Source organism: Hippoglossus stenolepis, chromosome 2 (genome assembly GCF_022539355.2).
Source record: "Hippoglossus stenolepis isolate QCI-W04-F060 chromosome 2, HSTE1.2, whole genome shotgun sequence".
NCBI classification, from domain to species: domain Eukaryota; kingdom Metazoa; phylum Chordata; class Actinopteri; order Pleuronectiformes; family Pleuronectidae; genus Hippoglossus; species Hippoglossus stenolepis.
In genome coordinates, this window is record NC_061484.1 from 25,821,380 (window position 1) to 25,833,117 (window position 11,738).

Genomic DNA, 11,738 nt, shown 5'->3' on the forward strand with positions numbered 1-11,738 from the left:
ACCAAAATAAAAAAGACAAACATTTCCATAATAAAGGCATTTATTATTAGTTTTCCTGCTTTTTCAAATTGATAAATAAAAACTAATTTTTCTTATTTCAGTTTTCTGCAGGGATTGTATTTACTTATTTTAAATAAAAAAAATTTACAATAACCCAACATTTTCATACAACTGTATTTACAATGCTGGCAATATATGTTAACTCAGTTTTATTTAGTCATAACAGAACATATTTATAAAACAAAGGTAACAAACACAGACCTCTGCCTCAATTTCTCGGCTATCATTGTTTACATAAAGTTGTGTATTTATTTTTGAATAACTTTAATGGATAAATCCTTTACCTCAGCGGTAATGAGGCACTTGACTGAATTTGGTAGATTCATCATAACTGTTGCAACCAAATTTAGCAGTAGGCTACATTATGTACAATATGTCATGTTATTATTGTGTCAGATGTAACAAGGTCAATTCTGACCTCTATAGCTCAACATGTGAATAACTTATTCTAAAATGCCTATCTGCGATGTGGACTATACTTTAATTATGCATAATTTGTATTGTTGTTAATCAGTGCATGTCTGCATGTTGTTTTTGGTCTTTTACTTACCCTAAGACAAATTACCTTCAGGCTTCATTAGGTTGAATAGTATTATATTGTACAACTACTACTTGGAAGCTGAAATGCAGTGAAAGGTGAAACGTTTTTTTCTTGTAAGATTTAACAAACTGACTTAATAACCTTTGTGTTTGTTGACAATGTAACATAGGTGGTCCAGCCTGTCACTGCTTTAACTTCTCTTCTTTTGACTTAAGGTAAATGACTCCATTAAAATCTTCAAAACAAAAACAGTGAAAGTGATTTCTTCAACAAGTTTATTTCTTATTCAGAGTGACACAAAACCATTAAAGAGGACGACGACTGAATATCCCACTAACTCTACAAACAGTAGAGTTCCCCGTCGTATCTCAGTCACTGCAGCTGCAGGAGAAAAACCCACATCGTTCTAGATTTAAGTAAAACTGAGAACAAACATCCATTCATCATGAATACTGATAATAAAACAGAAAGCTGCGACATTGTGTCAACTCTGATCAGAAGAAAAAACAAAGTACATCATGTCTCAACTTTACAATACTCATGACAAATTCGAAACAAATGAGTCCAAAATTTAGAGGCACAAGAAAAAACTATTAAGAGGAACAGTTAAACATTCTAGGAAATACAATTATTTCGTGTCTTAAAACAAATGATAAAGTAACGGTACAAACCACTGCAGTGGTGATGTTTAATATTATTATGAGAGTTCATCAGGAAGCTTTGGAGATCCAGTCTAGCTAATAAATAGAGGAACACCAACATGAGCCGTTTTCAGACATGACCTCCGGGTAAAATCCGTAGAATTGGTTTTGGAGTTGACCCAGAGTTTACCTTTCACCTATGCACCACACAGCGAGAGTTTCTCTGCACAGACGTGTTCACACCAGCAACAAATCCTCTGCGTTATTCAGGCAAGAGGTGGAGCAGCCGGGTGCAGCAGACAGGAAGTGACGTATTAACTCTGCTGCGAAGACCACGTCGTTTTGTTTATGGCAGCCGGACACCGTCGTCAGCTCTTATCACCATGTGTCGTCTGTGTGTGTGTGTGTGTGTGTCACCACGTTGTTTCATCTTTGCGTCCATCTATCGGATAAAGTCCACAGAAACTGCGCAGCGTCTTCACTCTGACATTTGCGTTCACAGATTGCAACTCCTCCGGGGGAAATATGGAGAAACTGCAGAAAGCAGCTATAGTTAAAGTGATCTTTTTATCTAAAAACTGCAAAAAAATAAAACTATTTCCCAAAATGTCAAACTGTTCCTTTAACAACAACAAAAAAAAGTCATTATAGAAAGAAATGGAGGGAGCAGGTACAATATGTGTATTTGTTAATAAGCCTGACAATGAAATTAGGAAGCGAGGGTGGAGGGGTCGCTGACTGGTCCAGACAGATGTTTTAGGTCGAGAGGTCAAACCCAGGGTGCAAAAGTCATTTGTGATTCTCTTCCTCCTCAACTTCGGCTGCCTCCACTCCTTCATCCTCATCCTCCAGCTCGCCCGGTAATCCCTCTTCGCCAATCTCGTCGTGCACCACATATCCCTCCTCCCCCTCGTCGTCTTCTCCCACTTCGAAACCATCCTCTTCTTCCTGGTTCTCCTGCTCCTCCTCTTCTCCTCCCATTCCTAGGTCCTCCTCCATCTTTTCCTCCTTTGCTGCTTCAGTTACTGCTTCACCCTTGACCGCCTCTTGGCCTGCGCCTCCCTCGGCCACCTCCTTCATCTGACCACCAGCAGTCTGACCATCGGTTGCTTGAGCGTCTGCCTTCTGACCATCGACTGCTTTACCGTCGGCTGTCTGATCAGCTGTCTCACTGTCTGCTGTCTGATCATCAGCTGTCTTACTGTCTGCTGTCTGATCATCAGCTGTCTGATCATCAGCTGTCTTACTGTCTGCTGTCTGATCATCGGCTGTCTGATCATCAGCTGTCTGCTCGTCGGCTGTCTGCTCATCGGCTGTCTGACCATCGGCTGTCTCACTGGTTAAGTCCAGCTCGGACACGTCCATCACCATGGAGTCATCTGGATCCTGGTCGTCCTGGTTACCAGTGAACGGGTTTTCACCCTGAAAATGACAGAACAGTTTTAAGTATATTTGCTTGTGTAGAAGCCGCCCTACACTCACGATCACATGAGATTCAAATAAGTGTCTTCAACAATATGTTTTGCAATTTGGCGATATTCCGATTTAAGGTGCTGCTCTAAATTTCAGTTAAAAACATGAACATGAGCCCACAATCTCTTATCCAGGTTCCCACATGCGAAGCAAAGAAAGGTACAATTGTACTCGTACAATGCGTTTTAAGCCCCTGGCCAGAAGCACGACACTGTACATACCTTGAGGTAACTCTCCAGCTTCTTGCCAATGAGTTTGTGGTTCAGGATGCTCCGAGCGACAGACAGGCTGCCCCTCTTCGACTGCTCCATCATCCCCTTGAGTAAAAGAAAGCACAGCCCCAGGTCATTCACAGGTAGGGATAGGAAGCGGAGTATCATCAACCATCATTAGACCAAGACTGTAAGTGTCTTCGTTGGTTCAGTCTGTACGGGACTTGTGGTAATGAGCTCTATATAAAATATACGACTAGTTTAAAAAATAATCTGTTTGTACAAAGTATTATTGAAACAGTTTACTGATATAATGAAGATAATTGTTTTTGTTTTTTTAAAAAAGGTCTTGAATTGTACATTTAAGTTTTGTGTATGAAAATGATGAGGATGTGTCGTACCTTGCGGTTGTAGTTGTGGTCAGCAGACTTGACGTGTTTCTGTATCAGGTGCTGCTGCATGGGAATGAAGAGGTCACATGCTGCACAGTGAGCAGCTTCCACCTTCCTCATGAAGTGCTCCATTCCAAGATCTACGGGGGCGAGTAAGATTTCTGTACTTAGCAATCACTTTGCCTGTACACACAGACACACGTGCACACACACCAGCTGTTACCTACCTCTGGTGAGGTCCTGCTCTTTGTAAACCTGGCAGATGGCAGCGCTGTGGTTCTCTACCTGGCTGATCCTCTGGTCCGTCTTCGTAAACTTGTTCTGCAAATACTCCTACAAAAACACACAAATAAAGTTTTCAGTTCCATCAGAAAGAGAAAATACCAGCACCAACTGTAAATACAGTGAATTACAGTTTAAAGCAATCGCCTTTGTGAAATATATTTAATTTGTCGAGATTCACATGTAGAACTTCACGATATGGTGAAGAAATTACCCGGAATATGCAAAAATTTGACTTTATAAAATTATGATTTAAGGACGGCCACGCTCTGTTTAAGTGCGCTCAGGAAAATGATAGAATACAAAGTGTCTAAAAGCTTGAGTGTGATTGTGATGAATCTCAGTCTCACCTGTAGGAAGTCTGTTGTGGGCTTGGACAGTTGGCCGGAGAGGAACTTGAAGTGGTCCTTGTGGAAGCGACTGTCAAGATGAGTTTCCATTTCCTCCTTGTAGAAGGAGCGGAACTTGCAAACCGAGCAGGCAAACATCACCCTGAGAAGACAATTCAGAGGGTCAGGACCCGACGCCACTCAGAATACAGCAGCACAGTGAGAAAAGGAGCAATGGTGTAGATACAAAAACCGAACAAGGGGGTGACGTAGTGACTTGCGAGGAGTTGTTGTTAGGTGTTTTAAATGTTCTCTCTCACCTTTCCAGGAAGCCCCGTCTCTTTCTCATTTTGGGGTGCTTGTCTTGACCTTGTACTGGGCTCTGTTTCCCCTGTGGCTTTTTCTTCTCCTCTTGCTTGGGTGAAGCTAATCAAGAGCACGAGAGCAGAAGTTAGACGAGCAAAGATTAACACGAGACACAAATAGTACAAGACAAGTAAGTGAGGTAAAGTGAAACTCACCTTTATCCCCATCTGTGTCTCCAGCAGGTTTTGTCGCCTGTAAGACAGGAACCTACATTTAGATAAAAGGACAAATAAATCTTTATTTTTGTGCTTGGATTAAGAATAAAAGTTGGTCTTTATATCTTTACAAATGATGTTTGAATTCTTCTGTCCTGGCTTGATAGCTGTGCAACAGTCCAGTTAACGCAGTGATGTGCCATCAGAACAAGCAATGCAAGCGGGGCTCAAGTTTAAAAAATGGACATTAGATTAGAAATCAAAGACTTTCTGTGACTTCTCACCTCAGCTGCAGTCTTTGGTTCACTGGCACTACCGTTTTTCTCAGCTGGCTCTATGGACACAGACAACAGAACAACAAACGTTACCCACCTAAGTAATGAGGTTGTTTATTACATCCGCCAACGTAGAGATGTTTTACAGCTGTCGGTTTGTTTGCTAGGAGAATTTAGGGAATAATTCATGGATCTTGAGGACAAAACTACGGCACATTTAGGGGACTGATATCTATGCGTATCCAATTTGGTGGAACTTGATTGAATTTAAGGGGACAGTTTGGGCCTTGGTGGAGGTAAGACAGTTTGTGTTGTTTTTTTTGTACCTTGGGTAACCTCTGTCCCTGCACTCTCCGTCTTATTTATCTTGGACTCAGGTTCATCGGCTGGAGTGAGCATCTGTTTTCTCTTTTTCTGGACATCTGGACGTTGTGGCTTCACCTGCTGCTGCTGCTGCTGTTGTTGTTGTTGCTGCTGCTGTTGTTGCTGCAGTCAACAAAAATCAATTCATATTTTCTAACAAAAGTGACAGTACATCCAGAGCTCCTCATCAACACATCAATGAATTCTACACTTCATGCTGGTCAAAGCCAATTAGCAGTATTGATATGGCTCTTTTTAATGGGAAGTTTCCACTTGAATAGCGTTAGCCTTATCTTAAGAAGACCCGGGATTGGGGCAAAAGATACAAAAAAATAAAAAATAAAATCTATAAAGTGAATCAACGACCCCACAAGACAAAGAATTGGGCAGAGAACTGTCACTTGCATTTCTGACCACATCCAATAAGGGCTGGGGGAAGATTATATGAGCAAGTGATGTCTAAAATGTGTGTTGGGGGTTATTTGTGACATTTTGATGGCACAGCAGGCACTAGCTCTTTAGGCTGACTTGCCAGTTGGTAGAGGGAACACAAACAGGGGAATCAGAAAGGGCTAAACTTTTGCCCAGTGTCTGAGGAGGTCTTATTTGGCAAGAGGTACTTACTTTGTTGAGGGGTCTCTTGCGGCCTCGCTGGCGGCCAGCCCGTGGGCCCCCTCCAAAGTGCCTCCCAGGAAAGTCGTGAGGCCCTTGAGCGGACCCCTGATAGAAGCCCCCGCTCTCAGGGTACATGCGGTTGGACAGGAGGGATGGGAGCTTGCCTCTACCACCTCCTGGAGAGTGGCCACGGTGGGACTGGCCACCACTGCCACTGCCACTTCCCCTCCCACCGCCTAATGGAGTGGAATCAGACCTGAGATTTCCAAAACCTCCGCCAGCTCCTCGACCCCCGGCACTTCCACCCCTTCTGGGGGAACGTCGGCCTGCTCCTCCCCATACCCATGCTCCACCTTCAGAAACTCCTCCCTGGCTACTGGTGAAGGAATCCCTCATATTCTGTCGCATTTTAGCGACTCCATAGGAAGAGGACGGGCTGTCAAAGCCTCCGCCTCCTCCTAGCCCCATTCCCCCTCCGAAGCCAGAGCCTGCTCGCTGACCCAACAGCAGATTGTCCCCACGGCCACCATCATAGCCATAGCTACTGCCGCCAGATCTGTAGAGATCTCGGGAGGAGGCGAGGGAGGAAGTGCGCGAGTCGAAAGACTCGTACTGGTCAAACCTGCGGGAGGGAGGGAGAGGGTTGATAGAGAGAAGCACAGAGCAAGGGAGGCAGGGAGGACAGTCAGGTTCGGATTTCTCCACCTGCTTTTCCTTCTCCTCCATGATCTCGCTTTCTCCATTTGTTTTGTTTGTATTTCACAAACCACAGTAGATCAGAAATCAATGATCCAAAACAAGTTATTACGCTGCTTGGGGTCTTTTGTGATGTAGTGAATTTATTCTTATTTTTGCTCAGTTTCATCCAACCACATTTTTCTGTTGGAGATCAAACACTATCCTGCAGATTATGGAAATGCAGTTTTTAACGCTGACAATCCTTCAACAGGCATGAACATGGTCCATGAGAACCAGTGGCCCTGAGACACAAGAGGTGACATATCCTGGAAAGTGACTGGACTAGAATGAATAATCAGGAAGGGGATTAAAAATACATCCTGGAGTTTTTACCCAGGATTATGGGCATTGTTTAAATTAATATGGCAGGCAACCTACAGTAAACATTTCAGCTTGACAAAGTAATATCAAGCAACACTTGAAAACTCATCACTTGTGTAACCTAAAGCCAGAACATAGGGTTAGGTCACATGGAGGATGAGAGGAACAAAATGAATGAACAAATAAACAAATCAAGACAAAAGTAATGTTCAAGAAGAGCTATATAAAGATGGCTTCATGTTCAAGGATGTATGTCTCCAGCAGGGGGCGGCCATGCATTTTCACAACATGTAAAGTTTTGATGGATCACAACTTTTCTTACCAGCAACCAGACAAACCACAACACAGCAGTCAAAGCTTCGTCAGATGCACTGAAATGAAGCCTGTGGGCAACTCGTGCCCTTTTCATCCCAAACAGGAGGTGAGGCCAACATGTGTTCACCAAAACTGAGTGTGAAATGTGAGTAAACACTAAAACAACCTCAACATACTTAAACAATAACGCTACGTGTCCAACCACTTATTTTTAAGAATACGGGACCCACACTAGGACAAGATAACTTGACTTTTTCATTACCAATAGCTTTATAAGACTAAAACATCTTTTTTGCGTCAATACGAGTTAAGACATTTACCGAGATGTTTGTCCAGATGAAAGGAAAAACACTTCGGGGTGGACTTTTCCAGGCATTCAGAAATATGGTTGGGTACTGGCTCAGCCGGTGCTTACCAGATGGAATCCCAGTGCAGATGTTGTGGCCTTGTGTCCGTGGAAACTTTAACAGCACCCGTCTAGTTAACATTTCCCTTAACTCCGGTGACAACGCTCTCTCTACATGGTTCAGGCAGCACGCAACATAAGCACTAAGTTAGCTAGTAGCTACAAATCGAGTCGACGCAACAACTGTGTATATTATTGATTGATGACTTCCAATATGAAATACACTAGTGGGAAATTGGATGCTCTTGCTGTCATGCATGTGTGAAAGTGGTGATGTACGGATGAAGACAATATGGATCAGAACGAGGTGAAAAGTTTTTACCTGTCTCCCCGGGTCCCTTTCAACCCCCCCTCCAACTGAGTGAGCATGTCAAGTCGCTGGTTGATCTTGGCAATGACCGCGTCTGCATGCGTGCCTGAAGATGAGAGCATGGATGCTCCAGATAGACTCCTCTTCATTTGACCGCTGCCTCCTCCTCCTCCACCTCCTCCTCCGTAGCCCCCGAGCCCGGACATCGAGTCCTTGTAACCTCCACCGTACATGTCAAAACCACTAGAACCTGGGGGAGTTGAATATAATTATGACAAAGTGACCACTAAAAACAGATCAGCGCTTTAATCACAATGACGCCTCCTCTCAATTTGACTCTTTCCTATTCATGATTACAAATTGTTTTAAAAAACTGTAGTTATACGGCAAACAAATACAATATCAGAATTTTAATAGAGATACTGTTGGCTGCAGACCTGCTCAGACCCTGTATTTACATCTGATCACAAGTGGACAGAATCCTGTCTGTCCATTCATGTGATCGGATCTCACTTTACCGCTCTGTCATTTGTGTTAACAAAAAACAAATCATGTTTTTACCTAGTCAAGAGTATACAGATGTGTCTGATGTCAGCACACAACACACATTCGGCTTTGTAGGCGGTCCTACATATGTGGCCACATGCATCCCAGAATGTGATCTTTCCAGCAAAGTGAACCGAGTGCTACGACCGGTTCAACTTGTGACCCCTTTAGGAACGAGTTTGCTTTCTCAGTCTAACTTGCGGTGACTCCACCACAATATCAACACTAACCACCACATGATGATCTTCAATTTGTAACAAATTTTCTTCATATCTGCGCGCTTTCATTCTCTATTTCAGCTCGTCCTGACTCCACTTGCTCTCAAGAACAAAGTTGTGGTTGGTCTCGGTGGTCACGATGAACCCACCCCATCCTCTGATGTAGTTGGTTCTTTCTTCTAGACCAGAACCGAGCTGGTGCCAACCTGAAACCAGTTTTTCTGACCGAGAGCCTGTTAACTGGTCATCGAAACACAAAGAACTGGTTTCAGATTAGGCGCTGGTTTCGAAATGGCCCTGGCGGAAAAAGGGGCGTGAGCGATCGGGTCTGCGGCGCATCTCGGGTTCAGAGTACAGAACTAAAATTAGTGCTGAGCACTGAAGATCGGATCACACAGGGCAGATGTAAATACCAGGTCTGAACTGGGTCATGGTGTTATTGTGTGGTTTTCCTCCACCGTGCAGTACAAGCATTTATCCACACATTTCCTTACCTCTGCTGCCAGACCCCCCACCTCCACCTCCCCAACTGTAACCTATGAAAGAAGAAAATGGGAAATTGATTATTTACTCGTTTCAAACTTTAGCTGACAAAACATCTGGCAAACAACAAGTTTAAAAGGTCTGTGTGGATTCATTTCGGTCACTCTAGTAGATACATGCAAGGATAAAAAATATCCTGGGAGCTTCCCTTGAAACACTGCATTCGAGAACTCTGCAATGTGAATTAATAAAAAAACAACTTTTGGACACATCTTTAGACAGGCGGCCATTTTATTCACTTTAAAAGTGTGTTATCCCCAGGCTGACTCCATTTTAACAGAACTAGCTACATCAAGCCCAACAATGGGCCACAATCCTTTATGTTAGCATGTTAGCAAATAAGCACCCTGCTAATAAAACGGGTTAGCCCGGCGAGCTAACGGGCACTCGCATGCGTTTCCTTGGTAATAAAAAACACAATCTCACTATCAACACAACCCTAATATTACCAACAGCAATCAGCCAGCAGGTTATTTTGTTCAGCGCAAACACAGGCTAATGTTTGCACGTCGCTTCCATCGGCTAGCTGAAACGTGAGCTAGCTAACGGCTAACACTTGTAACAAAGCATGTGGCTAACCGGTACGAGAAAAAAAAAAAACCAAAATAACATTCGTAACTGCGCACTATTTAACGCAGTTAATTTTCCTATCTGTATATTTACCTACAAATAGAAAACTGGGTCTGTACCTGAACCGTAGCCTCGATCCATGATGATCCCGTCGCGCTGTTCACACAGTTGTTGTTCGATCGCTTCTCAAGCGGAGAGACACCCCGCGGCGGTCACGCCCGTTATGACGTCAGCGGAGCGCCTGTCCATTTTGTAATCGCCGCGTTGTCTTCGCACTGCCGCCACCTACTGCCTCGGAGGTGTGGCGGCGCAATACACTCACTGTACGCTAATAAATCAATAAATCAATAAATCTATAAATCAATAAATCAATAAATCAATGAATCAATAAATCAATAAATCAATAAATCAATAAATCAATGAATCAATAAATCAATAAATCTATAAATCAATAAATCAATACATATTTCGTGCCTTCTGTATATCTTTTTGCCTTTTGTATATCTGTCCTTAAATAGATAAACAAACGTTTTTTCTACTCATCCTGTGCCACCGCACTTTACTTTAAAAAATATCTATACATACCACAGTGAAGGTGTATATATTACGTACATACTCAGCATTTTTTATTAAATTTGTAATTTGTATTCTGTTGTCCTTTTCTTATATTTTCTATTCTATTGTCTGCCTCATTCTGAACGGCCTGCTGCTGCAACAACTGGATTTCCCCAGTGTATGAATCAATAAATGTTCAACTACTGAGCTCTCTGTTATTCCCAGTAGCCTTTTTAAACTGGTACCAGTCCTGTGACATTATAACCAGCAGCCTGCAGAGCAACACTCCCAACACAGCATCAGTCTGTAGACACAGAGAAACATCAGCTCAGTTCTACTTTCAGCTCAGTGAACTCAGAGTTTCAACTTCACAAGAGGGCGACAGACTGGACCCAGCTACTGAGAGTGTGTGTGTGTGCGTGCGTGTGTGTGTGTGTGTGTGTGTGTGTGTGTGTGTGTGTGTGTGTGTGCGTGCGTGCGTGTGTGTGTGTGTCATTTGTTTCTGCTACAATACAGACATATTTTAGTTTTTGTTCCTCAGCTTCTCTGTCAACACATCACATCTGGAATAAAGTTATATCAAAATAAGTCTAAAGAAGAGTCAACAGCTGGGGGAGGAGGCTGGATCTCTCTCTCTCTCTCTCTCTCTCTCTCTCTCTCTCTCTCTCCCCTCCACCCCCCTCTCACTCCCATCCTCTCTCTACCTCCCTCCCTCCCTCAGTCTCTCCCCCTCAGTCTCTCCCTCCCTCCCACAGTCTCTCCCTCCTCTCCTCCTCCCTCTCTCTCTCCTCCCTCCCCTCTCTCTCTCTCTCTCTCGCCCCCTCCTCTCCTCCTCCCTCTCTGTCTCCCTTCTCTCTCTCTCTCTCTCTCGCCCCCTCCTCTCCCTCCCTCCCTCTCTGTCTCCCCTTCTCTCTCTCTCTCTCTCCCTCTCTCCCTCCCTCCCTCTCTGTCTCCCTCTCTCTCTCTCTCTCTCGCCCCCTCCTCTCCCTCCCTCCCTCTCTGTCTCCCCTCTCTCTCTCTCTCTCTCTCTCTCTCTCTCTCGCCCCCCTCCTCTCCCTCCCTCCCCTCTCTCTCCCTCCCTCCCACAGTCTCTCTCCCCTTCTCTCTCTCTCTCTCGCCCCCTCCTCTCCCTCCCTCAGTCTCTCTCTCTCTCTCTCGCCCCCTCCTCTCCCTCCCTCCCTCTCTGTCTCCCTTCTCTCTCTCTCTCTCTCTCTCTCTCTCTCTCTCTCTCTCTCTCTCTCGCCCCCTCCTCTCCCTCCCTCAGTCTTTCTCTCTCTCTCTCTCTCTCTCTCTCTCTCTCTCTCTCTCTCTCTCTCTCTCTCTCCCCCTCCTCTCCTCCCTCCCTCAGTCTCTCCCTCCCTCCCTCCCCAGTCTCTCCCTCCCTCCCTCCCTCCCTCCCACAGTCTCTCTCCCCTTCTCTCTCTCTCTCTCTCTCGCCCCCTCCTCTCCCTCCCTCCGTCTCTCCCTCCCTCCCACAGTCTCTCCCTCCCTCTCTCCCTCCCTCCCTTCAGT

The 11,738-nt window shown here is 44.6% G+C and overlaps 1 protein-coding gene across 2 annotated transcripts; it reads right to left on the reverse strand.

Annotated features, from left to right (window-relative positions):
• Positions 1–1,621: 1,621 nt before the first annotated feature.
• akap8l (A kinase (PRKA) anchor protein 8-like) lies at positions 1,622–9,910 on the reverse strand. Of its 2 annotated transcripts, none has more exons than XM_035182264.2 (13): positions 9,791–9,910; positions 9,053–9,094; positions 7,807–8,044; positions 5,714–6,326; positions 5,053–5,212; positions 4,736–4,785; positions 4,452–4,488; positions 4,251–4,356; positions 3,952–4,093; positions 3,547–3,652; positions 3,329–3,459; positions 2,937–3,032; positions 1,622–2,664 (listed from the first exon to the last, which is right to left on the reverse strand). In XM_035182264.2, exons 1-13 carry the CDS (start codon positions 9,810–9,812, stop codon positions 2,032–2,034), a joined length of 2,376 nt encoding a protein of 791 aa, XP_035038155.1. In that variant the 5' UTR covers positions 9,813–9,910; the 3' UTR covers positions 1,622–2,031. The 2 variants fall into 2 exon arrangements, with proteins under 2 accessions (XP_035038155.1, XP_035038145.1); XM_035182254.2 differs by having other exon boundaries at positions 4,452–4,503.
• Between the last annotated feature and the right edge of the window lie 1,828 nt (positions 9,911–11,738).

What these genes read in the sequence shown, in the direction of transcription:
- akap8l (XM_035182254.2), bottom strand. Translation starts at nt 9,812, where the DNA reads ATGGATCGAGGCTACGGTTCAG. An exon ending in AGACGGGGCTTCCTGGAAAG is followed by an intron (nt 4,094 to 4,250) that starts GTGAGAGAGAAC and finishes TTGTCTTCTCAG; the next exon opens with GGTGATGTTTGCCTGCTCGG. An exon ending in AGAGCAGGACCTCACCAGAG is followed by an intron (nt 3,460 to 3,546) that starts GTAGGTAACAGC and finishes TCGCCCCCGTAG; the next exon opens with ATCTTGGAATGGAGCACTTC.